This window comes from Pseudorca crassidens, chromosome 15 (assembly GCF_039906515.1).
Source record: "Pseudorca crassidens isolate mPseCra1 chromosome 15, mPseCra1.hap1, whole genome shotgun sequence".
Classification (NCBI taxonomy): Eukaryota; Metazoa; Chordata; class Mammalia; order Artiodactyla; family Delphinidae; genus Pseudorca; species Pseudorca crassidens.
This window is the reverse complement of record NC_090310.1, coordinates 5,248,795-5,274,881: the sequence shown is the minus strand read 5'-3', so window position 1 is coordinate 5,274,881 and position 26,087 is coordinate 5,248,795. Positions and strand designations below refer to the sequence as shown.

Sequence of the window (26,087 nt, the reverse complement as noted above, 5' to 3'; positions counted from 1 at the left end):
TGTTTTAAAAATAGTTTTATCTTTTTATTAGAACTTATATTCTTACCATCCAGACTCGGTGTTGTAAGATTATTTTAAGGATTGTAGATGAGGTATTTGAAAAATAGTTTTCTTTATTAGAAAGCAACCATTTTCTAATGAAGTTATTAGATTTTAAAAATTACTGAAATCTCGTACATTGCCGATAAGAATGTAAAATAGTACAGCCAACTCTGGAAAAGAGTGTGACAGTTTCTTATGAAGTTAAATGTACACCTACCATGTGACGCAGCAGTTGAACTCCCAGGTGTTTATTCTAGAGATATGAACACTCATGTTCACACAAAAACCTGTACATGATTGTCCATATCAGGTTTATTTGTAATTGCCAAAAACTGGAAACAACCCAAATGGTCAACAGTTAAATGGATAAACTGTGATACATTCATTCTCTGGACCACTGATAGCAAAGAAAGGGAACAAACTTGATACGCCCAGCAACTGGGATGGTTCTTAAGGGCATTGTGCTGAGTGAAAAAGTAAATCTTAAAAGGTCACATACGGTGACCCACTTATATTACATCCTCACAATGACAAAACTATTGTGACTGAGATCAGCGGTTGCCAGGGCTTAGGATTGGTGGGGAGGGTGTGGCTGTAAAGGGGTGGCATCAGGGAGATCTTTGTGCTAATGGAACAGTTCTGTATAATAACTGTGGTGATGGTGACTGTTACACAAATCTATACGTGTGATAAGGTGTCATAGAAACAAAGCACACACCGTGCAGATTAGAGACATGAAAACTGGTAAATCCAAATAAGGTCTATAGTTTAATAGTGTTGTACCAATGTTGGTTTCCTGGTTTTGACGATGTACTATGGCCATATAAGTTACCATTGGAGGAAGCATACATGGGAACTCTTTGTACAGTTTTTATAACTTCTTGTGACTCATAAACTATTTCAAAATTAAAAGCTTAAAAACAAAACAACTTGAGGAAAGATAATAGAAATAGCAGCTGTGGCGACAGGTCCCCGTGATCAGGTACTGAGGCTGACCATCTTGCAGAGGGACTGGTGAGGGGTCAGCATCGGCTCTGGAGCTTCATGGCTGCTGGTTGTGAATGAGGCTCAAACAGCTGACTGGCTCCAGGAAAACAAGCTGAGTGGACTTCCAGTTAAGCATGGCCTATTGACCTCAAGTCTTTTTCTTCTCTTCCTTTTGAGAATACATTAAAATGATGGCAAAGGAACTTAAAGAAAACGCCTGTAAATCCATAGTGTAGAGACCTGAAGAAGGAAATATCAGTTGACAAAAGGCCTAAAGAAATTTGGGTTGTTAGAAATGGACGGAGGTGTGGTAAACTGCCTTAAGAGAACTGAAAGAAACTGCAGAGATGAGCACCAGTGAGAGCTGAGCCCTTCACCCCAGAGAACCCCCAAGGCTGGGGAACAGGCCCCACAGAAGGTAGAGATGGAGGGGACACTCAGGGCTAGAATAGGAGTTACACAGGTGGTTAAACTGCCAGGTCCCCTTTCCTGCCCCAGCCACCACTATTACAGCTGCTCCCTGGGCGTGGCAGCCTGGAGATTCAGTCTCAGGATGTGTTGAATCAGAGGCACTCTTGACTTGGAAACACCAGCTGAGGTACTGGAATTCAGGAAAAATCAGCACAGGAAACCTGTGGGATTCCCAACCCCCTTCCAGACCTGGGAAAGCTGACCACCTGGTGATTGCCCCTTCCCCCGCCCAGTGATAGGAAATTAGAAACTTCTCTGGAGAGACCCAGTGGCCCCTGGTTACCGTCACTTGGCCAGTTTCTTTACAGCTGACTTGCTGTCCAGTCACTCTGAATGAAGCGGTCAGTAGCCACCCTGTATGCACGTGCACACACACTTCCAGCCAACATTTTAGGGCTTTACTCCTAAATACAAACTGACAGTCAAGGATCACCAGACATTTGGGGAAAGCCTCCAACACAAAAGACAGTTGGATACCAAACAATGAGAAGAAATAACCAGACAGTATGGGGAACTGGCAGAAAATATCCCCCAAATTACAGTTTATTCAGATAAGAGATGATACTGCATCCGTAAAACAACAGGATGCTTTTAAAAAGGAATAACCAAAAAAACCTGAAAGAGCCCAAATTAAAAATATGATATCAAAAGTTTGAAAAGCATCAGAGGAGTTAGAATGTACAGTTGAGGATATCAGAGATAGAACAAAAAGTGGAAAATCAGAGGAAAAGGGTAAGATGATTAGAGAATAAATCCAGGTCATATAAAATCCTCCTCAGAGTTCCAGAGAATGAAGAGGCAAGAATCAAAACAGGAACACTTTTCAGACCTGAAGGACATAATTTTCTCTATGGGTAGGGTCTGTTGAGTGCCCAGTAAAATAAATGAAAAAAGTACCCACACTGAGACAGACCACTGGGTAGTTTCAGAGCACACGGATAAAGAGGAGGGTTCCAGAGATAAACAAGCCCCCTCCCACCACCTGCCCCCCACCAAAAAAAAAAAAAAGTCGTATACAAATGACAGCCGACTTCTCAATAGCAAAACTGGATATTGAAGACTGGAGCAATATCTTTAAAATCCTAAGGGAAAATCACTTTCAACCTGTAATACACAGCCCAGCGAAATACCAGTTAAATGTCAAAGTAAAGATAATTTCAGACATGTGGGGACTCAAATTTACCTCCTGCGTCATTTCTTAGGTCACTCTTGGAGAATGATCTCCAGCAGATAGCAATAAATGAAGAAGGAGGGGGCTTCCCAGGTGGCGCAGTGGTTGGGAGTCCGCCTGCCGATGCAGGGGACACGGGTTCGTGCCCCGGTCCGGGAGGATCCCACGTGCTGCGGAGCGGCTGGGCCCGTGAGCCATGGCTGCTGAGCCTGCGCGTCTAGAGCCTGTGCTCCGCAACGGGAGAGGCCACAACAGTGAGAGGCCCGCGTACCGCAAAAAAAATAAAAATAAAAAAAATAAATGAAGAAGGAGGAAGATGTGGAATCCAGCTAATGAGACTGTCACACAGGGGAGCAGAAAGGGACATGCAAGGGCAACAGTGTGGCAGGAACGGTCAGGCCAGACTGAGTAAGAGGACGGAGAGTCCTTGGAGGAAGTTCTGGGGGAAAAAATGGAATGGAAGATTAGCTGACAGCTTTGTACATTTGAAAAACAGTGATAGGCTCCTATGAGATCCAACGGAGCGTGTGGAAACATTTAAGGTAGATACATAGAAAAATCTAAGGCGAGGGTGAGAATGAGACAATTATTAATCCCAGGAGAAACAAAAAGAGTATATCAAGAAAGGAAGCATAATTCTTTTACATTCCTTGCATTGTAGTGACCAGAATTTACAAAGTCATAATAAACCTTGACTGTTGATTTACCAGGAAACTGTTATTTAATTATATAGGAGAGACTGGGAAAGGGAAAGTAGGGTTGTCTACCGTAGCAGAAATCCAGTACTTATTGTCCAAAATTGAGAAGCCAAGAATATTCATCAAAACTATGGCAGCAAATACAAAAGAGCACTTGCAAGCAAGCTGTTATATGGGTGTAAGGCCAGGGGTGGGGAAGGGTTGGGGCAGGGGTTCTTTTTCACGATAAGCCTTTATACTGTCTAATAAAGTTATTATAGTCTTTTTCTACTAACTCGTAATGGAGGACCTTTTTATCCCGAAGAGTAATGTGTCAAGTATCTGCCGCTTTGGATGTTGTATGGTTTTTTATTCTTTTTGTTGCTTGGTCCTCTACAAACAAGGTACACATTTTGGGAGAGGGGTAAAGGGATCTGGCTGGTCTATCTGGAATGATTCATATTGTGAACCTTATGGTTTGTAGGTGTGACAGATGTACTGTCACCGTGTGTTCTGGGTCACGAAGCCAGAGACCCATAGGAATGATTTCTTGTCTGTACTTCAGATTTAGGGTAGCATTTTAAATTTAGGCCAATGTTCTAAATAGTTGCCTGTTTTATACTTGTCACAGCACTTCTATGTTTATGACCTTCTAGTGATATAGAAATGACACTTTTAAAAATGAAAACCATGACATCTGCAGAGATAGAGCATCATGAAGTCCATAATGGGAAACCACGTCTCCCCCTCCACTGCTGTGAGCACAGGACCTACCGCACACTCCATGAATAATGAATGAACTGATGGCTGGGAAAAAAAATGCCAGTGACCACCTAGAAAGAAAGTTCTAGGCTGGCCTATGTCTTAGGGCCGTCAGCAACACCCACCCCCATCCCTTCCCCAGTAATTAGGCAGAGCAAAAACAACATCTCTTGGAAATTCCCGTTCTACTGATAGCCAAAACACTGCCCATATAATTAAGTTCCTATCATGCGCCCCTGTTTCTTAGCACTATCATGACAGCCATTAACTTACCTAAACCCAAAAGGGAGCATCAGCTTCTGGACTCATGGCCCCCACAGGGTGTAATTTGTAGAGATGGAATGTCTGCTACCTGCTTCATTTACAGTAAATTCTAGGCAGCTCCTGGGCAGGCAGGGAACTGCCAGGGTCACATGCACCTCACTACTCCATCAGTTAGGATGGAAGTGCTCTTCACCACTTTCAAATCATGACTTTGTGGACGGTACCATCAGGCACACGTGTGGATCCTAGGCTATGCAGTGACACCATCTAAAGATTGCTTGGTCTGCTGTTCGCTTATTTTATTAATTTATTTTTTTTTGTTTGTTTGTCAGAATGTTATGGAACAGTTCAATCCTGGGCTACGAAATTTAATAAACCTAGGAAAAAATTACGAAAAAGCTGTTAATGGTAAGTCTGTTTTCTAAATTTATAAATATAGAATGCATATGAAAGCCATTCATTAAATATTTTACTTAATTATTTTTAAATGCTACTGAATTTTTAAAATATCTTTAAATTGGTAGAAACCATTTATAATTAATCTGTAGAACTTTGCAATGATAGGATATTAGTATACTTGAAATGAGTAAGTTGAATAATAGGCTACCAAAAGTGACATATCTTAAATATCAGATTTTGCTTTTTGACACTGCTTAATCTTTTATATCATTGACATAAACATGTTTTCTACTTTTTACACCAAATTCTTTGTAAACTAATAACATATATAAAAAGTGTACTTAAAATTTTAAGATCCTGAAGCATAGGAATTATTCTCCTTTCTATTTATGTAGAAGAATTTCTTGTCTTTGGGTGTATCACTTATGATAGTAATATGAGAAATAAAATGTTTAGCCTGAATGGAAAGACATCTAAATTAAAGGTTGAACTTAGATTCTCATTTCAAAATGAGTGCTTAATTTAAAATGAACTCAGGCATTGGCTTTTGTCTCTCTGTGAACCAGAGTTGTTTGCTGGTTTGAACAGATTTCATCTGAGGAAGCCAATGTGCATCTACACATGCATTCCCCTCGCAAAAGGGGAACATTATCAGTGATCACCTTGATGTGGACCATTTTTTTAAAGTCTTTATTGAATTTGTTACTGTATTGCATCTGTTTTATGTTTTGGTTTTCTGGCCCCGAGGCATGTGGGATCTTAGCTCCCCAACCAGGGATCGAACCCACACCCCCTGCATTGGAAGGTGAAGTCTTAACCACTGGACCGTCAGGGAAGTCCCTTATCAGTGATCACCTTGAAAACTCAAGATGCTAACAATCACCAAATTCTAACATGGTCAGAACAATTCTCCATATGTAGCAAGTGTCACCCCCAAAATATTCAGACCCCAGTTTCACCACCTACCCTGGTTCACTAAGACCAGCACGTAACATAAGTAGAAAATTTAGTTTCCAGCGGTTTGAGATTTGAAGAAAGCTTCAGACCAAGCTTTGTGTCTTTTTTTCCCCTCTTCTTTCTCTCTTTCACGATACCCCACCTTTGGCTGCTCCCTGATGATGTTTTGAAAATAAACCTGCGCCCTCACACCCTCAGTAAGCCTGCTCCAGGAAAGGGGAGGTGCTGGCAAGACTCAGGACTTTGGATTACGGACGAACTATCGTTTCAGTCAGTGCAAAAGTAAACTGCTTATTGACTTCCTTCTGGATCTCTGTGCTCTTGGCCAGACGTGTTCAGTGTCAGGAAATGCAGCAGGCCTGAGATTTCCCTCCCTCTCCCTCTAGCCGTACCAGTGACTTCTATGGGTGCCCCCTCCCTCCTTCAAAGAACTGGAGCCTTGTTTTGGAAGCTGACTCTCTCCTGATGATTACCTAGTCACAAGACCACAAAGTCATCGCTTTATCCATCCCCGGGAAGGAAATCACTCTGACCTGCAGTGATTTTTTTCTTTCTAGCACGAGCTGCCTCTCTGAGGCAGAGTTTTACAAGGTGACGCAGTGAAGAGCCCACAGCTTAGCCTCCTGCTAACAGGGCTTCTCCCCAGCAGCCTCTACCACTTTAACACGTCCTGGGGCCTATTCTGCATTTCATAATGTGTTCCAGGATTTCTGCAGGCCATCTGTTTTTGGCTGAAGCCATTGAGAAACTTCAATAAAATGTGTAAAGTCGTTGGTAAGAATCTGTAGTATAGTCGAGGATGCCAGATGTGCATTCAACAGTTAGATTATAGCCCAGCGCAGCAGCACAGCTGATGAAGAGCATAGGCCGAGCAGCGGCACAGGAGTTTGAGAGGAGGCCGGTGGAGCATGGAGCAGGCAGAGGCCGTGTAGGAGCTGAGCCAGCTGACAGACGTTAGGTTTCAGTAGGCAGACGCTGCTTACTAGTGCTTCAGGCAGAAAAGACAGCGTCCAAGCCGAGACCAGGGGTCCACGCTGCATGGGTGAGAAGCTGTGAGGGAACAGTAGAACGTAAGGTGGAATAAGGTCCTGCTATGAATGCATTTGGATGCAGCATCTGTTACCTATTGCCGCATAACAAACTGCCTCTAAGCTTGGTGGCTTAAGACAACAATAGTTCATTATTTTCAGTCGTCCTGTAAAGGCTGTGCAGTTGTCTGTACCCCTGGGACTCTGCGGTTGCAGTGGACTGGGGCTGAGCTCACTTCCTCTCTCAGGCATAGCTGGCTGTCCCAAGAGTACAAGCCCCGTGGGAGTTATGCCTGCTCATACCCCATTGGCCAAAGCAAGTCACATGACCAAACAGCCTGTCAGCATCCTAGACAATTATACCACCTGGGAATTCCGGGAGGTGTGATTCATTGAAGGCCATGACTGTAAAAATCTACGATGAACTCTGGAGTGTGACAGGCTTACCCTGTGGCCAGTGGGAGGCCATTGAAGGCTTTTGAGCAGAACTGTAACCTATTGAAATCATACTGATATTTTAAGGAAAGTTTTTCTGGTAGAAGTGTGTAGTTTAGGTTGATGAAGTAGTTGATCAACCACTAAAAATTAATAAAGCTTCATTCCTTAAAACAGTAAGTGGTAGAAAATCTCTAATATATCCACAAAAGGGGACAGAATTATGAAAATATTAGTTTATTTTTCTGGATAAATTATAATTTTTAAGTTAATGCAGCTTTATCATAAAAGCAGGATATTTTACTAGACTAAGAAGGTTAAATAGTTTTAAACATAAGTCGGCAGTTAATGGAAAAATTTCAATGTGTGGATGCAAACCAAAAATTTTATTTAAGTGTTGTGTAATCCTGTATTACCATTCTCCCCCGTTAATTTGCTTTTTAGCTTATCAGCACCTTGCAATTTTAAATCTTCCCACTAAAATATTACATATATTAACTTGACAGTTTACTGGCTATAAACCTTGTTTTTCGGTGCAGTCATCTCTTTTTCAGTGCTAGCTGAGACCAAAGAGTCAAAAAGCACCATGATTTAGAACTGCCGGGGTTGTGTGCACTGCCTCTGCTTCGCCATTGACCTTGGGCATGTCCCAGGATATCTCTTCTGTGCTCCACTTCGTGAAACGGGGTGATAACATCATCACCCTATGTCTTAATGTAGTGTGGTAGATTAATTAATTTAAGTAATGATTTGGAAAGTTTACATAAATGCTATTTGTTACTGCTCTTTTTTATAATTACGCTTTACAGTTATCCTTAGTCTTATGAAACAATAGTATAGTAGAGCATTAGATTTCATGAACTTGTATATATATGTAGTAAAAGCTGTAAGTTTCATAATTTTTTTAATTCTACAAGACATGCAAAAATAGATTAATTTGCCTTGAAAATACTACTTTTTTTGGCCTGCAGTATCTTCAGCGGGACTTGGGCATTAATTCATTCTGTGACCTCCTCCCCCACCTTTTTAAAACTTGAAATACCTTTTAAAATTCATCTTTTAAAAACAATACCCATGGGCTTCCCTGGTGGTGCAGTGTTTGGGAGTCCGCCTGCCGATGCAGGGGACGCAGGTTCGTGCTCCGGTCCGGGAAGATCCCACATGCCGCGGAGCGGCTGGGCCCGTGAGCCGTGGCCGCTGAGCCTGCGCGTCCGGAGCTTGTGCTCCGCAGCGGGAGAGGCCATAACAGTGAGAGGTCCACGTACTGCAAAAAAATAAAAATAAAAAAATAAAAACAATACCCGTTATAAACTGGTGTGGCCTCAGGTTTTCCTCTCAGTGAGAGGAAAGGAGCCTGAGAGGGGTTGCTTAGGGCTCTTTTATCTCCCAAATCCTGTGGTCTCCAAAGCTACCGGGCAAAGTGATGTCTGTGTATGAAGCTGGCCTTTGAGCAAGATAAAATATTTTCTCCAGAGTCACACTAAATAGGCTAGATCTTATTGAAAAGCTTGCTTGTTGTACACCTTCAGTCTCCTGAAACCCAGCCTGTGTAAAGTGACAGAAGGAGTGGGTATTATCAGCTTCCATTAGTTTGTCCAATACTCACACTGTTAGGGCATTTTATAGATTCAAACCGTTTGTTTCAAAAAGGATAACTAACTTGTCCAAGAAGGTCATGTTGTTGGAAGTAACAGTAGAATTCAAACCCAGATTTGTCTTGCTCCTGACTCCCACCTACAACCTCCCTGCACCCTCCAAAAAAGAAAAAGGAAAGGGGAAAAAAAAGGAAAAGAAAAACAAATCAGAAGCATATTTCTGTACCTTATAATGTAGTTTTCAGAATCAGTTTGAAAGGAGAAATGTGATTTTTAAGATAATTAGAATCCAGCTTGTATAGCAGTAAGAGTTTTCCTGTCTCTGCCAAAAAAGAGCAGAAAGAAAAGCAGAGCGTTCAGTTATTTTTCAGGTAATTTCATTTTTTTTTTTGAAATGATAATGTATTTCAGATTTCATAGATTTCTCTCCTGGCAACAAGTATGGTAGTTGCTTGTGTCTCAGAATATCTTTTTCAATAGAAAAAGTAAAAATGCCATAGAAGGCCCAGGCGCCTAGACAAGCCCACACCAGCCCCTCTAGCTAACAGTATTGCAGACCTGTATTGCTGTAGAATGACCAGCTTGCTGCAGTGGATGTGTTCCAGCCCCAATTCTGTGTTAGGAACATATCCCCTCTGGAGCTGGCCTGAGGAGCAGGCAGAACCTTCTCCGGACCCCCAGCCTCTGCCGCTGCTGAAGGTTCCCCAGGGCTGGTCGGAGGCGAGGATCCCGTGAGGGCTTTCCGGTGGGTGGGGGGCCTGCAGGAGTGCAGTGGAGGGACCTCTGCCCCTGGCACAGCTCGCAAGCTCAAGCCCTGCCCCCTGAGAGCCACGCTTGCCTCAGCCGCGAGGGACTCCGGGGTGTTCGGAAGAAAACCTCTGTGTCGTTTCCTCCTTTCCATGTGTAAGTGATGATTGTGTGTGTCACCTTCCCTGTCTAGCTATGGTTCTGGCGGGAAAAGCCTACTACGATGGAGTGGCCAAGATCGGTGAGATTGCCAGCGGGTCCCCTGTGTCGACAGAGCTGGGTGAGCTGACCGTCCGTTACATATACACCCAACTTGAGCGCGGTTCCGGAGCCTTTGTCGTGCGAGCCCTGATGAGAACATACAAAGTGGCCCGGATCCAGAATGGAAAAGAGGGCTAGCCCAGCACTCGGGTTTGTTCACCTCTGCGGTGATTGACTCCTCCGTGGTCTGTCCAAAGTGGAGGCTTAGTTAAGCGCAGGCCACTAGGAACTGGGCTTCTGCCTCTGAGGTTTGGGCCCTAGTTCCCTGCTGATCCCTGAAGCGTGAAGCCGGGGGAGCCTTGAGCCACATTTTTAACTGAAGGGGATGTGCACGCAGCCTCCGGCCTCTGGCAGAGCGTTTCCTGTGACTCACCTTGCAGAGAGTCCAGCCCCTTTACGTTCTGCTCTTGGCTGTCGCTGCTTCCACAGTTGCTCTCGGTTGTGATTTTTCCGGTTTTGCTGGTATGAATCAATCCCCTGTGCACACGCGGAGGGCGAGGGCAGCCGCACCCTCGGCAGCACCAAGGCTTCTATTTACAGAGCCGGTTCACTGTTCCATCTCCGAAGCGGGGAAAGGTGGATTTTTTTTTTTTAATAGTCCCACACATAACCATCATTTTAATAACTTGTTAAATATGTTTTACTTGACAGAGGGTAACATTTCAGAGTTTAAAATGTTTGTCAGAATTTGAAAGGTTCAGAAAACCAGAGGAAAGGATTGGTAAAGTGTGTGTTTTAAAGAAATGTGTGTTCCTCTCCAGTTAAAACGTGGAAAGGGAAGCAGAGGGGCAAAGGCGCATATGTTTAAGGTTCAAATAATTCACACCATTCGTATGTTAAGTGTCTTGAGGGTTTTCAGGATTGCTTGGAAAACTCCTAACTGACCCATAAAAGCCAAGGAACAAATTCAAGGTGTGATGATGGTTCTGGGGTTGGGGGCTGGGCTGCTGCGTCTGCAGTGGATCTGGGCGCTCGTTAACATTCTCTGACAGCTTTTGTACCGGAAGAGTTCATAGTCTTGAAACCTGTAGGCAAAAGCTAAGCCTGAAGTGATGCTGGGTGATGAATAAGTCAGTACTGCGATACTGAATAGAATCAGTTACGAGTAGAAAATTTTCAAAGCGCTGACTTGTATTCTGTTGTTCTGGCAAGGTCTGAACTATAGTAACTCTGTCCAAAGTGGATCAGTTTAATAAAATACACACTGTGTTATGTAGACAGAAGCAGATAGTAAAATTTAGGACATTTGAGGGATGATTGGGGTGATTATAGGGTTCCAAAAATAGAACTAAATTAAAAAGAAACAGGCTATTTGTGTCAGGCATCAGGGGAAAAAAAAGTATGACCCTTATGTTAAAACATACGGCGCTTTGACTCACCGTCGTTCAGTTTGCCTTTTTAATGTTTTATGATTCTTGCCACTGTTTAAATAAGACTTCTGTTCCACACCTTATTTGATTCAGCTGTGAGTTCATAATGTTGAATTAGCTGTTTCCACAGCAACCGTGTTGTTATAAACAGGAGCTTAAAATTTCGGTTTCAATAAGGAAAATACGTTGCTATGGTGCAGTTTCTTTCATGTGTTTGTATTTCATTCAGAGGGAATGGAAATTACCTGCTGCCATTTTTGTTCCAAGTTGTCCTTTTGCTTATATTCACTCTATCATGTAGTTAATTTCCTACTCATTTGCAGCCATTCCATGATAAAGTGCAATCCTAGTAGGAGTTGCTTTTGGAGGCCTAACATTTACTTCTTTTGATTTGCTTAGTTTTTTATTTTGTTGTTAAAGTTTAGACTAAAATACTACCCTATATCTGTTTAAATACCTGTATGGAAGAGCACTGGACAATTCATAGAAAAAAGAGAGACCTAAAGTTGATTGTACCTTTCTTGTTTTTCAGGAAGATTTTCTGATCTAGTTACTGACATTTTGGTATTGGCCTTCATACTTTATTATGAAACTTATGTTACAAATTCCATTTGTTAAAAACTGAAGGGGTATTACATACGTGAAGTTTATGAATCATTTCAAAATTTTCATTCCTGAAGAGTATTATCTCTGAAAAGCCTTTCTTTTCCCACGCCCCACCCCCGCAAAAAAAAATCCTATAGTTATACAATTTTCCGTTTAAAATTTTTGCTTTGGGAGGAAAATACCCTCTGGCTAAAAATATTTACTTAATTCATAGAAATTTTTAGTGAGGATTCAACTTGGAAAACTTGGCCAAATACATTATTAATGTAAGTCAGGGTGGCAAAGCTAAGCATTTCAGTCTCTTCTCACTTTAGAGGAAAGAAAAGGTGTGTGTGTGTGTGTGTGTTGATTAGCCTTTTACTTTTTGTCTTCTGGGTCGGCCTCTGTTAGTAGCACAGGGCTGCAGCAGTACCATTTCTGACTTCTAGCTATGGGTGTTTTCATTTTGATATCCCTCTTTCGGCATCAGCTCACCCAGTGCTGTGTGAATCATTTAAGATGCTCTTGCCCACGAGTAACAAAATACCCACCTAACAGTGGTGTAAGCAATAAGGATGTTTATTATCCCACATAAGAAGGCCAGGAACAGGGGGTTCTTGGTTAATCATTACTAAGGACTCTGGTTCTTTCTCTCTTTCTTCTCGTCCTAAAGCCCAGCTCCTCATGGTACCAGGGTGGCTGCCCTGCCATTGCTAGTCTCAGGCATCACACCCTCCCTCTTCCCACTATGTCCAGAAGCAGGAAGGAGCACGCTTTACAGAGGAGGAAACCTTTTCCCAGGAGCCCCAGCACACACCCTCTTGTTCTCTCTGGCCTGATTTGGATCACACGCCCATGACCCAGCAGCACTGTTCCCAGGCATGGTCAGCCAAGGGACACATCGAGGGGGAGAGGGCACAGCTGTTAGGAGGACACCCGATGGTGCCACCAGTCAGCCAGCTCTGGTTATCAGAGGTCTTGTTTCAATGGCTTTCAGTGAAAGGAAAGGACTTAACACGCGTTACTGCTTTAGCTGTGCTGTGAGCTGCAAAGTGCTGCTGTGTTTTGCTTGTGTCTCTGATTGGGATAGTGTTTTTCTCCCACATGGGTTGTGTGGTTTTACTATCGTGTGTGTACTTCACACTCTATTTATGATTGTTGTTTCTCCAGTAGACCACAGCCATCCTTCCCAGTCTATTCCTATTTGGGAAGTGGGACTCCCAAGCACAGAAGATGAATTAGGGATGTGGGGTAGTTTTTGTTTTTCTGTCCTTTTGCTTTTCTTCTCAAGCTTTTGGGTATCTTTTCATCACAAACTCTTGGGGCATCTTCCCTGCCTCCGCTTCTCTCTCCTTTCTTTCCTCCTCTCATCTTCCTCTCTGCTGACGTACCTGCACGGTCTCACAGCCTCTTTCATCACTGCCATATTTCTTTCCAGGCTTTTCCTCCGGTGAGTTTGTGCCTAAGAGCCAACACTGAGTGCTTGCTCTCCTCGGGCGCAGGACCCAGTGCCTGACAGGGCCTTTAGTTCAGCGTCTCATTTAGTCCTCAGAGCCGTCCTGCACAGATCTGGGTGCAGGTGCTTCCACCGTCTCCGTTTTCCACGTAAGACCCAGAGGTGAAGTGTGTGCCTGGGTCACACGGTTAGCAGGTGGTCCGACTTGAGGATCTGAGCTCTTCACCTCTGCACTTACTGCACTTCACTGAGGCGAAGGGAAGGGAAAGGAAAGAGGCAGCCAATCACGGGTTGCTGAAGAGGAAGAAAACAGGAAGCCCACGACGGGGACCTTTTCAAGAAGGAGATGAGAGGGAATCGTTGGTGTCAGAGCAGCCAAAGACTGGGGAGGGGCTGGCAGGTGTGGTGATTGGAGCTCACTGGCCCCCTCAGAAATGGTGGCTTCACTAGGGTCCTGACCATAAACACCAGGTGTTACACGGTTGAGGAAGATGGAACTAACAGAAGTTTTACTTACATATGTATGCCTTCTTTCACGTATTGCTTGACTTTTGTGCAGCTGTGCTTCACATAGAAACTCAGGTCTCACTAAGTGCGTGCTGTGTGCCGGGTCCTTCGTGTGTTGCCTCATCTCATCCTCAGGAGCCTCGTGGATAGATGTTTCCTCTGAGGTCTGCAGAGCGGATGCTCACCCCGCGTTTCCCTGGGAAGGCTGGTAGACCATAGGGTAAACTTGGCAGTCACAGCCTTCTGCATGGTGGTGAGATAACCTCCATGGGCAACCACATTGGGTCCTGTGTCCTTAGCCATGTGCTCTGCAGCCAAGCAAGGCAGAGCAAGGGCTGTGGAGGTCGTGACCTCTGCGAGAGGATGGTAGGCGGCATTGGTGCTGCTTGGGAACGATCCTGTGACCCAGGGCAGGGAGGCCAGGCCAGGTCTTATTTTCCCCTGAGACTGCCCAACACCTGAGAGATGCTCAGGAAAGCTTGTGTTGTTACAGTGCCGCTGTCAACTTACACCACCCTGGGCAACACGTCACCTTATGAGTGGTTGGCAGGACTAAGGGAGAGGACAGCAACACGTTCTGGGTTGTTTGAAGATGAAATGAGATAATGTGCCTTGTGTTTTCTAAAGTTTCACAGACCAGAAAGATGCCTCTCTGTTGCCGCTTCATATGTTCACAAGTATTTGAGAATTCAAAAATCAGTACCAATTTTTTTTCATTGACATTATTCTCTTCCATAAAGTAGGTGATACGTTTGTAAGAATATACATTTTTGCTTGATTATTCAAGAACAAATTATTTCAGTTCTCTCCATTGTATCTTCATTTTCTATTTCATTAATGTCTACTCTTACCCTTGTTTTCTTCCTTGTACTATCTTTGGGATTATTCTGCTGTTCTTTTTCTAATTTCTGAAATGATACATTTAACTCATTAATTTTAAATACAGGTAGGACCACAAAGATGACCATACAAGTTAAAACCATGCAAAGCCATCTTAATAATCAATGGGGAAAATTATGATTGTCCTGTGTGACCTTTAAAAATGTTTGCCAGAAACATTAAAAACTCTCTCACTTTCAGTTATAAATGTGTAAGGAAATGGAAAAAATAAAACTGATATTTATTTAGTACACAGTACTTTAAAGCATTAGAAACACTGATAGTTAAAGCATTTTTATTTATTTGTAAAAAACTCGAGTCGTTTCAACAACTCTTGTCGCCTTCTTGTATAACTTAAGATACAATATGCTTTCGCAAATTGTCATGCTCCTTTTAAGCTTGGATCAGCTTCCAGCATTTTATCCTCGGTGATTTCAATGTTGTGAGATAGCCTTGAGAGTTCCTTTAATGTGAAGTTTTTTGGGCTGGTATCACTTTCTGGGAAACACCTTCATCCTTTTCACCACAACCGCTTTCCTCAATTATGTTGATGATTCTGGGCTTCACTCCATTCTTGTGGCTGTACATCCAGGGTTTCTCAGACAGTAGCAGTGTTGACGTTCCCACAGGCAGGTATTTCTTCTGTAACTCCATTTACAGTCATTGTTACCACTTTTAATGTCTTTGCTGTACTTCCTCTTTCAGTTATTCATATTTGTAACACATCACATGGGTTTGTCACTGGGAAACAGGGAGGCAACACACCTACACACTTTGCTGTCTGTGTGCTCTATCTGCAGTCCTTGCAGCAACACCACACTGTCTTAATTACTGTAACTTTATGATAAATCTTGATATCTAGTAGGAGATATCAAGTAAAGTAAGTAGATCTTATTCAAGATTGTCTTAGCTATTATAGGACTTCTGCATGTAACACGTTCTTTAGAATCAGCTTGTCAATTCTCACTAAAAAAAAAATCTCGGATTTTTGACTATAGATTGAATCTATAGATGAATTTAGAGAGAACTGACTCAATCTTCTAATCCATGAAGATGGTATATCCTTTTAGTTACTTGAGACTTATTTAATTTCTGTTAGCACCATTTTGTAATTTTCATTGTAGAAGTCTTGCACATTTTTATACATGCATTTTAGATACTTATGACATTTTTGTCCTATTGTAAATGGCATTTTAAATTTTTTTATTTTCTACTTTTTTTGTCTGTTGAGATTTCAATTTGTCATTCTTTTTCATTACTATAAGTTCTATTTAGTTCTTTTGAAATCTGTGAATTAATTTTTATCATTTTAATAGCTTTATTGGGATCTGATTAACATATAGTACAATTGCCCCATTTAAAGCGTATAGTTCAGTGGTTTTTAGTATATTCACAAAGTTTTAAATTATCACCACAGTCAACTTTAGAACATTTTCCTCACTCCAGAAAGAAATCACATACCCATTAGCAGTCACCTCCCATTCACCCCCAACTCCAGTCATATTTAACCATTAATATATTTTGTCTCCTATAGAGTTGGTTTTGCTGGACTTTTCACATAAATGGAATCATACAATATGTGATCTTTTGTCACTGGTTTCTTTCACTTAGCACAATGATTTCAAGGGTCATTCACATTGTAACATGTAGCAGTACTTCCTTTCTTTTTATGGATGGATAATATCCTATTGTATAGATATACCACATTTTGTTTATCTGTTTTATCAGTTGATAGATATTTAGGTTGCTTCTACCTTTTAGCTATTAAAACATACTGCTGCTCTGAACATTCATGTACAAATTTTGTGTGTACATACGTTTTTCTGTCTCTTGGGTATATATTTAGGAGTAGAATTGCTGGCTCATATGTTAACTCTAAATTTAACCCTTTGAGGAACTGCCAGAGTATTTTTCAAAGTGAATGCACCATTTTACATTCCCACCAGCAGTGTATGAGGGTTCCAACTTCTTTAAGTCCTTGCTAACACTTGTTATTGTCTGTCTTTTTGATTATAGCCATCCTAGTGAGTGTGAGGTACTACCTCATTTGAGTTTTGATTTACATTTCCCTAGTGGTTAATGTCGAGTATCTTTTCATGTTCTTACTGGTCATTGCATATCATCTTTGGAGAAATGTCTATTCAGATCCTTTGCCCATTTTTACTTGGGTTATTTGTCTTTTTATTATTGAGTTTGCCAATCAACTTTTAATAAAGTTTTGTTTTTCTCTTTTGATTCTTATTATCAATGCAGTTTGAAGTTCTTTCTTTCTTTCTTTATTGGCTGCGTTGGGTCTTCATTGCTGTGCCTGGGCTTTCTCTAGTTGCGGCAAGTGGGGGCTACTCTTTGTTGTGGTATGCGGGCTTCTCATTGCAGTGGCTTCTCTTTGTTGCAGAGGATGGGCTCTAGGCACGCAGGCTGCAGTAGTAGTGGCATGCGGGCTCAGTAGTTGTGGCTCACGGGCTCTAGAGCACAGGCTCAGTAGTTGTGGCACGTGGGCTTAGTTGCTCCATGGCATGTGGGATCTTCCAGGTCCAGGGCTCGAACCCGTATCCCCTGCATTGGCAGGCATTCTTAACCAACGCGCCACCAGGGAAGTCCCAGTTTGAAGTTCTTGACAGTCTAATTCTGCTGATGCTTTATTGTGCCTCTTGATTCTCATTCATGTGGAAATATTTCTGTATGGGTTTTATTGTCATCTCATTGTTCTCTTCCATGTTGGGGTCACCTATGGAGGTGTAAAAGTTTTGCCATTGAAAGTCACCAAGAAATGAAAAGTAGAAATGCCAAGCAATGGTGGAGCTTCTCTCATTTAAATATGTTTAATTCTTAGAAAATAAAAATAGTTGATGGAATATGACTTACCATTTGATAAAATTCTTGTAAAATATTTAGAATGTGCAAATGAAATGCTCCTTTATTTTCTGTCATATCCATACTAACAAAGGTATTCTGCCAGTTTTGCAGGGAAAGTGACTCAGACTTTATGGAAAATATCTTTAAATGTCTAAAATTTGTAAGCTCTTCTGATTATCTAAAACTTAAATAATGGCAGGTTTTAATTTTCTATAAATAGGCTAGATACACATCCTTCTCCCAGGAGTCATTCCTAATGGTTTGCTCTTGAAAACAAAAGGTCCTTCATGAATAGAGTCTGTTCTCCTATTATAGAGACTATTGAGGAAATGTGTCATTGCTTTTTCTCAACTATAATTGAAAGTAATAGGAAAATTCTAATGATTCAAGAGAATTGCCAAATTTTAGTCATTTTTATGCTAAATGCGCTGAACCACTAGAAGATTACAGTAAGAATTAGCGTATATTTTGAAGTAGCCTTCAAATTCGCTCTGTTAAAGCATCACCTTTTATCAGTTGTACCTTAACTGAGCAAACAAGAGCCAAGGGGCTGGCCAGCACCGATTTGAAACTAAAATTTTATTGGGCCACGGCCGTGCCCACTTGTTCATGTGTTGTCTGCAGCTACACTGGCAGAGCTAAGCGGTTGCAACAGAGGAGACCTGAACTGTTTACAACCCGGCCCCTTGCAGGCCCTTACTTGACAGCAGAAGGCCTTTAGGGTCATCCAGTTGCTTAAGCCACTCAGGACGGAGCCATCGTGTGAGGGATTTGATATCCTTTTCTCCAAAGAAAAAGCAGCTCCTTACCATCTGCGATCTAAGTGCTTGGGTTTAATTAAGACTATACTTTCCAGGATCATTCCTGTAGTCTGTTACTAAGTGCTTGGGTTTAACACACATTAACAGCATGATCCCAATAACCACAGCATGTAAGCAGCTCTGGGGCGACACCGCCTTGCCCTGTTGGGAGAAACAAACGAACAGACAAATGCAAAGCCAAAGACCAGAGCTCTGTAGTCAGGATTTGGCAGGTAAAATATTTTAATCCACTGTGTTTGTTAAATAGTAAGTCATATGAATAATAATTCATGTGACTCAGGTCGTCAGGGTGTGTACCTGTAGCTGTGCACATAAATCCTTATCACAGATACACAGTTCAACTCAAGGAACAGTGCTCATTTAAAAGAGGAAACTGAAATTTGTCTAAAGCTTCCAGTTTTGTCCCTAAATCAAATGACGTTTATTTTTTAAGACTTAGGAAATATGGAAATGGTGGAAAGGGAAACAGAAATGGTCAGGGGAAAATATTTTGGCAAAATATTCAAAAGAAACTTTGAACCAGTTTTTTCATCTTTAAACCATAGAAAAATAAAGCTTGTTCTCACTTATTTCTCAAGGAATAACAGGGGACTTTCTTCAGGGAGTTGACAAATTTCCTGTGAGGTATAAGGACCTCAGCATTACATAAATTTAGACTGTGTTATTATGTTCCAATTCAGCCAGCTATTACATTATTTATGTATGTATGTATGTATGCATGTATGTATGGCTGCATTGGGTCTTCGTTGTGGTGCCCAGGCTTTCTTTAGTTGCATTGAGCGGGGGCTACTCTTCCTTGTGTTGCGTCGGCTTCTCATTGTGGTGGCTTCTCCTGTTGCAGAGCACGGGCTCTAGGTGCGCGGGCTTCAGTAGTTGCCGCACGTGGGCTCAGTAGTTATTGCATGCAGGCTCTAGAGCACAGGCTCAGTAATTGTGGCACACGGGCTTAACTGCTCCGTGGCATGTAGGATCTTCTCGGACCAGGGCTTGAACCCGTGCCCCCTGCATTGGCAGGTGGATTCCTAACCACTGCACCACCAGGGAAGCCCACATTATTTTGAATCATCTGTTAAATTGTTTGGGCCAGTTTCTTAAATTGATCACAAAACAGAAGATTTTATCTCCTCACCATCAGGGAACCTAGAAAATCATAGGTTTTCTTTTGTTATTGATAGAGTGTTCATTGGTCATGCAATTAAACAATATATATTTATTACAGTTTTGTCTTGTTGACACTCAAAATCCAACCTGACAGTCTTGGGTCTTAAAAATAAGAGCAGAAGGGACTTCCCTGGTGGCGCAGTGGTTGAGAGTCCACCTGCCGATGCAGGGGACACGGGTTCGTGCCCCGGTCCGGGAGGATCCCGCATGCCGCGGAGCGGCTGGGCCCGTGAGCCGTGGCTGCTGAGCCTGCGCGTCCGGAGCCTGTGCTCCGCAACGGGAGAGGCCGCAACAGAGAGACGCCTGCGTACCGCAAAAAAAAAAAAAAAAGAGCAGAAAACAATACGTGAAAATTTTTTTAAATGTTATTCATTCAGAGAAATATCATAAATAGATTCCTAAGGTCTAGATAAAATAAAAGAATTCATGCCAGAGTCAATGAGAGAGCTAAGTTGAGTCAAAGCAATTGTTGTTGACCAAAACCATTTATCTTTTAGTTGCAGGTGAGGCTCACTTTTTTTTTTTTTTTTTTTGCGGTACGCAGGCCTCTCACTGTTGTGGCCTCTGCTGTTGCGGAGCACAGGCTCCGGACGCGCAGGCTCAGCGGCCATGGCTCACGGGCCCAGCCGCTCCGCGGCATGTGGGATCTTCCCGGACCGGGGCACAAACCCGTGTCCCCTGCATCGGCAGGCGGACTCTCAACCACTGCGCCACCAGGGAAGCCCGAGGCTCACTTTAAAGAGATTAAAATCCTTTCCGCAAATATAGGAAACAGTTAGTAGGGAATTTATTTTATTTGGTTAGCATTGTACCTGACGTATGCATATTAACTCCTGTACTCATCGTGATAGCTCTCTGAAGTGTGGGTACTATTACTATTATTATTTTCATTTTACAGATGAGGAAACTGGGGTTCAAAGAGAGTTAAATAACTTGCCAAAGTCACCCAGCTGGTTAACGGCTGGTTAATTTGAGCTCAGGTAGTCTGCCAGCTGTGTGGCCTGTTACGCTGATTTAATTTTCTACATGTCGAAAAGATGGGCTTTTTCTGATGTGATTTATTTTATGGCAGTCAGATTGTCCTGTCCATTATAGTTCAGCAGATAAAAGGTTGTGTTAAATAGTGAACCATCATATAGTCTGAAACTGATTCATCATGTGAGTATGATTCTGTATTTTGTGTTTTTATCAGATATAATCAAGAGTTTGTATTTTGTATTAGGAGCATTTATTACATGACCATTTATTCCAACTTTGCAAATGACTTGCCATTTCAGTTTTCAGGTGGCACCTCGTTGGGAGCAAAAAAAGATCTAACTGTAGAGAAAGATAGGCTTATAATTTATAAATGTATAATTTATAACATCTATATAAGCACATACCATATAAGTCCATATATCATCTAGGCATATTGGTATAAGTATATATAAATTTCTAAAACTGAGAGGATGTTCTGTGTTGTAAATTGTACCTCCCTACAGAAGTTATTATAAGAAAAGCATTCCTTCTTCCAGCTTTGAAGTAACCATATGTGCAGATGATGTATTATAATTAGTAAAAACTACAGGTATAAAAGCTAAGATGTCAAATCAAGATGAGTCATTTTAACATTTAATGCTTCCTGACGGCATGATGGGCACATCCTGAATGTCGGTCTGAATGTCATTACCTATTTTTCAATGCACTTTATGATACTTGCCCGTTCTCTTAAATCTTTGAATTTTAAAGTGTGTGAAGGGAAAATTATCTTGTTTAAACCCAGTTTTCACAATTATTTAAATTGGTCTTTTTCTCCTCAAAGGATATCATGTGTCCTGTCAACTCCGGATGGGGAGAGGTTAGGACTCCTTATTCTCAGGCTCTCAGCTGTGGCCAAAGAACAGCGGTCAGGGGGCCGCAGCAACTGTCCAGGTCTCCACGAGGCAGGGGCCTGAGGGCTCTGCCTCGTGACCGCTTCTTTCGTCATTCACATCAGTCACGAGAGCCACCGCATCCTCTCACAAATGCCCGCGGGTGTCTTACTCTATTCATGGCACTATGCTGGGCTTGAAATCAGGAGTCAAACAAAAACACAAATAGGGGAAGGGACTTCACAGCAAGAAAGAGTGGCTCTGGTCAGAAGCACCAGACACAGCAAAGGGTATGGCCCCTGCAGTAGGTTGAGGGGGGAGGACAACGAAGTTAAAGGGAGAGGGACACGGTGGAGACAGGTGTAGTTAGAATCGTGGTGCGGGTGAGGCCTGCCTTGACCCTGCCGGCCACATGTTCCTAAGCACATGGGCATGCTGCGGAGGAGAGTGACAGCCTTGGCGGGGGGGGACGTGGTAGATTCCTTGTTAGCGCACGTGGGGTTCTGAATGTTTTTGGTCTTCAGCCACTTGGAAGTAAATGCACTTCCTTAGGTACTCTTTCCTGGTCTGGATGCCTTAAAATTATTAAAAGTAAGGATGCCAGTGTAAATCAGCTATCCCTCAATTGAAGGAAAAAAAAAAGTAAGGATGACAAAGGAGCACATGAAAAGATGGTCAACACCATTAGCCATTAGGGATTTGCACATCATAACCACATGAGATACCACTTCACACCCCACAGCAGCTGTAATCAAAGAGACAATAGTATGTGTTGGCAGAGATGTAGAGAAATGGGAACCCTTGTGCATTGCTGGTGGGAATGTAAAATGGAGCAGCTGCATTGGAAGAGTCTGTCAGTTCCTCAAAATACAGAGTTTACCTTATGACCCGGCGATTCCATTCCTTCGATGTCTCCTCAAGAGAAATGAAACATACGCTCATACAAAATCTTAGCATTATTCCCAGCAGGCACAGGGTGGAGACAACCCAAATGTCCAGCAGCTGATGAATTGATAAACAAAATATAGTATATCCATACCGTAGGGTGTTATTCAGTCATAAAGAATGAAGTACTGACACATGCTACAACATGGATGAACCTTGAAAACATGCCAAGTGACAGAAGCCAGATTAAAAGGCCACGTATTGTAAGATTCCATTCATACAAAAGTTCTAGAGCAAATTCGTAAGAGACAAAAAGCAGATTGGTGATTGCCGGGGGCTGGGGAGAGGGGAGAATGGGGAATAACTACTTGATGGGTACAGGGTTTCCTTTTCAGGTAGTGAAATGAACTGGATAGTGTGGATGGTTGTACAACATTGTGAATGTCCTGAATGTCACTATTGGTCGATTTAGGTTATGTGTATTCTACCACCAAAAAACCCCCCAAAAATAAGTATGCCACTCTGAGAAGTCCCCAATATATGGGATATCCTAATTAATTCATACTAAAAACAATATAGTAGACACTGTAATGATTCAAGAGGCTAGTGGCACACATTTCCCAGCCGCTGTGAAGGGTTTTAGTTGGCCCCGCCCGACTCAGAATGAATTACACAGTGAATGAGTTACACAGTAAATGAATTTTGAGGTGCACACTTCCAGTTATAAAATAAGTCATTGGGATGTAACGTACAGCATGATGACTATAGTCGATAATATGGTAGTGCATATTTGAAAGTTGCCAAGAGAGTATAACTTAAAAATTCTCATCACACACACACAAAATGTTTTGGTAACGTATAGTAACAGGTGGTAATGACTTCTTGTGGTGATTGTTTTGCAGTGTATACAAACATTGTATCATTTTGTACACCTGAAACTAATACAATATGATATGTTAATTATACTTCAATATAAAAAAACTTTAATGAATTTTGTTGGCGTTAATGGAAATTCAAGAGCCTCATGTAATTCTCACAGCAGTCCTCTGAGGAAGGAGATGTCATTCCCATTTTATAAATAAGGAAACGAAAACTTAGGTTGAATAACTTGCCTAACTTCACACAAGTAGTTAGGAGTGAAGCTGGGGGTTAAATTCCAGTTGATTGATTCCATGGTGAGTGCAGGGTTTCCCACAGACTCCGAGTTTAAGCTTTAAGGCCTCTCAGTTTCACGACATCTTTTAAAACCTTGTACTTAATTTTGAATTTGTGATTTTGTACTCCTTAAAGAGGACTCCACAAAAGTTGGATTTCTACACAGGGAACAAATTACAAAAGTAGTCTTTAAAATCTAGAAGACAGGGTGTGCAACAGAAGGGTGGAGTCACTCGTGTATTGTTCCTGAAATCCAGTGAGAGGAAGTGACAGGAAGCCGGCATTTGGTTCAGTATAGAAAATGACCTTGGGACAAGTCCTCCTGTAAAACCTGCAAAGGAGCTATGAACTGCTGTGCTTGCAGCAATGTCTCGAGAAGGATTCTGAGGCTGGGGGAGGTATCCTGATGGTCCTTTAGCAGTGTCTGCTCTAGGGAGGTTCCAGAGGGGGAGATGGCAGCAGTTACAACAAATGTGCCACCACTGCCCTGCTCAGTGAAACTTTCAGTGAGAAGTAAGCTCTAGGATGAGCTTAGAAATGTTTGTTGATGGACTAAATGAGTGTATCAGATAAGGGTGTTGGGCTCTTTGCATTCTAACTCTTATGAATCAGGTTTTTCTGGGCTTTCTTGAAACCATGACTGTCATTTACAGCATTAATAAGCTTGGTCCCCACCTTCAGGGTATCTACAGCTTAGTAAGAGAGATTATGAAAATATATACATACATAGCTTTAATACAGGACCCAGTGCAAGAGTAAAAGGTACAAAGGCTACCGGACTTCATGGGAGGAGGCAATCACACCCACATGCAGGTGGAGGAGGTAGAGACAGACTGAGTCAGGGGATGCTGTAATCCTGAGTAGGAAGGGGTTGGTTTCTGGTGGAGGGAGCAGGTGGAGGGGACGGGGGATATTTCAGTTTGCCTGGGGTTCAGGGTTCATGGAGAGGATTGTGAGTGTAGGTTAGAATTGGAGCCTTATTACTTTGAGTGATAGGCTACAGATTCTGTGTTTGTGTGTCTCATTTCAAACTGAAGTAAGAATATTATTAGGACTAAAAGGTTTTGCATTATTAAAAGCTGACTAATATTTTAGGGGCATGAGTTCAAAGATAAAAATTATGAGATGACTAAAAAGGCAAATTAAATGACATGCTCTTTACAACTAAAAACTGGACTCTTAGTGTCCAGAAGAAGTCTATTCCTGTAACTCTTGAGTGCAGTGAAGCTAATATGTGTATATGTCTCGGGTATTTATAACTCAAAGCCATAGCTGATAGCAGCTTCCATTTTATAACAGTAGAAACTTGTGACATACTAAGGTTTCTTTTTTCTCTTCATATATATATGATTAAAGGTTTTAATATCTCACTTTTATTCTCTACTCAATCCTGCCCAACTTTGCACGTCATATTAATATTTTAAAACAACTTATGAATCCTCTAGGAAGTTTAGAACTTGTTTTATAATGAGTATTAAAATACACTTCAAGCTTTTAAAAAATTAATGCTTTTACTGAAAAATGAACCTAAGAAACAGTTTCTTTCCTTATTATTTTAAAATGTCTGTTTTAAAATAATTAAAACCCGTGGCTATATAAACTATCTTGGGCACTGCTTTTTTTTTTTTAATCAAAGTATAATTGATTTATAATGTTGCATGACTTTGTGGTGTACAGCAAAGTGATTCAGTCATATATATATATATATATATATATATATATATATTCTTTTTCAGATTCTTTTCCATTATAGTTTATTACAAGATATTGAATGTAGTTCGGTGTGCTATATACAGTAGTACCTATATTTTATATATAGTAGTTTGTATCTGCTAATCCTAGACTACTAGTTTATCCCTCTCCCTGCTTTCCCCTTTGGTAACCATAAATTTGTTTTCTATGTCTGTAGTCTTATTTCTGTTTTTTAAATAAATTCATTTGTATCATTTTTTTAGATTCTACATACAGGTGATATCGTATGATATTTGTCTTTGTCTGACTTACTTCACTTAGTATGATAATCTCTAGGTTCATCCGTGTTGCTGCAAATGGCATTGTTTCATTCCTTTTTTTTATGGTGGAGTAATATTCCGTTGTATATATTGATATATACCACATCTTCTTTATCCATTCATCTGTCAGTGGACACTTAGGTTGTTTCCATGTCTTGGCTATTGTAAAGAGTGCTGCTATGAACATTGAGGGGGCACTGCTTTTTTAACTTAACATTCCACACATATTTCTTTGAATTTATAAGTAATCCATTTACTCATCATTTTGATGGCTGCCTACATTTCACTTCTTTAAATTTTCCTCTGTTGGCACGGAGGTGGAGTCCCAGTGCTGGGGAGGAGGGTGAGCATTGTGGTAGTGGGATGACTACAGGGTTTGTTCTTTGCTCTTGTGAAAAATTGTCCTTTAACTAAACAAAAAAGTCCTTCTATGGTTTTCTGAAAAGCACATAAAAGCAAATATTCAGTAATCAAGGGATTACAGTAGTTTTTCTTTCCTCATTTAAATAACAGTATGCTCAATTCAGTGAGCATCTCTGCTAGGCATTGTTCTGATCACTTAGGGATAAATCAATACGTACAAGTCCCTGCTCTTGGGAACTTGCGTTCTAGTGGGTGGTAAACAGGTCTAATTTGCCGGGCAGTAATGAGGCGAAGGGCCACTGATGGAGGAAAGGGGTGAGCGCAGCTGGTTTGGGAGGGGCGTCAGGGACATGCAGTCAGGAGGGAGAGCGGTCCCAGGAGACCGTTCCGT

At 41.7% G+C, this 26,087-nt stretch overlaps 1 protein-coding gene and 1 pseudogene across 7 annotated transcripts in view; both read left to right on the top strand.

Moving 5' to 3' along the window:
* BAIAP2L1 (BAR/IMD domain containing adaptor protein 2 like 1) overlaps nucleotides 1–26,087 on the top strand; it is a 106,179-nt gene that overhangs the window by 35,471 nt on the left and 44,621 nt on the right. For 6 of the 7 annotated variants that reach the window (XM_067705553.1, XM_067705558.1, XM_067705557.1 and 3 more), the window contains exons 2-3: nucleotides 4,707–4,782; nucleotides 9,729–9,815. In XM_067705553.1, coding sequence (XP_067561654.1) covers nucleotides 4,713–4,782; nucleotides 9,729–9,815 — 157 coding nt within the window. In that variant the 5' untranslated portion in view covers nucleotides 4,707–4,712. Of the gene's footprint in view, nucleotides 1–4,706; nucleotides 4,783–9,728; nucleotides 9,816–26,087 lie in introns of those variants that run through there. The other variant, XM_067705555.1, reaches the window with a different exon arrangement.
* LOC137208258 (small nucleolar RNA U3) lies at nucleotides 18,289–18,396 on the top strand (annotated as a pseudogene).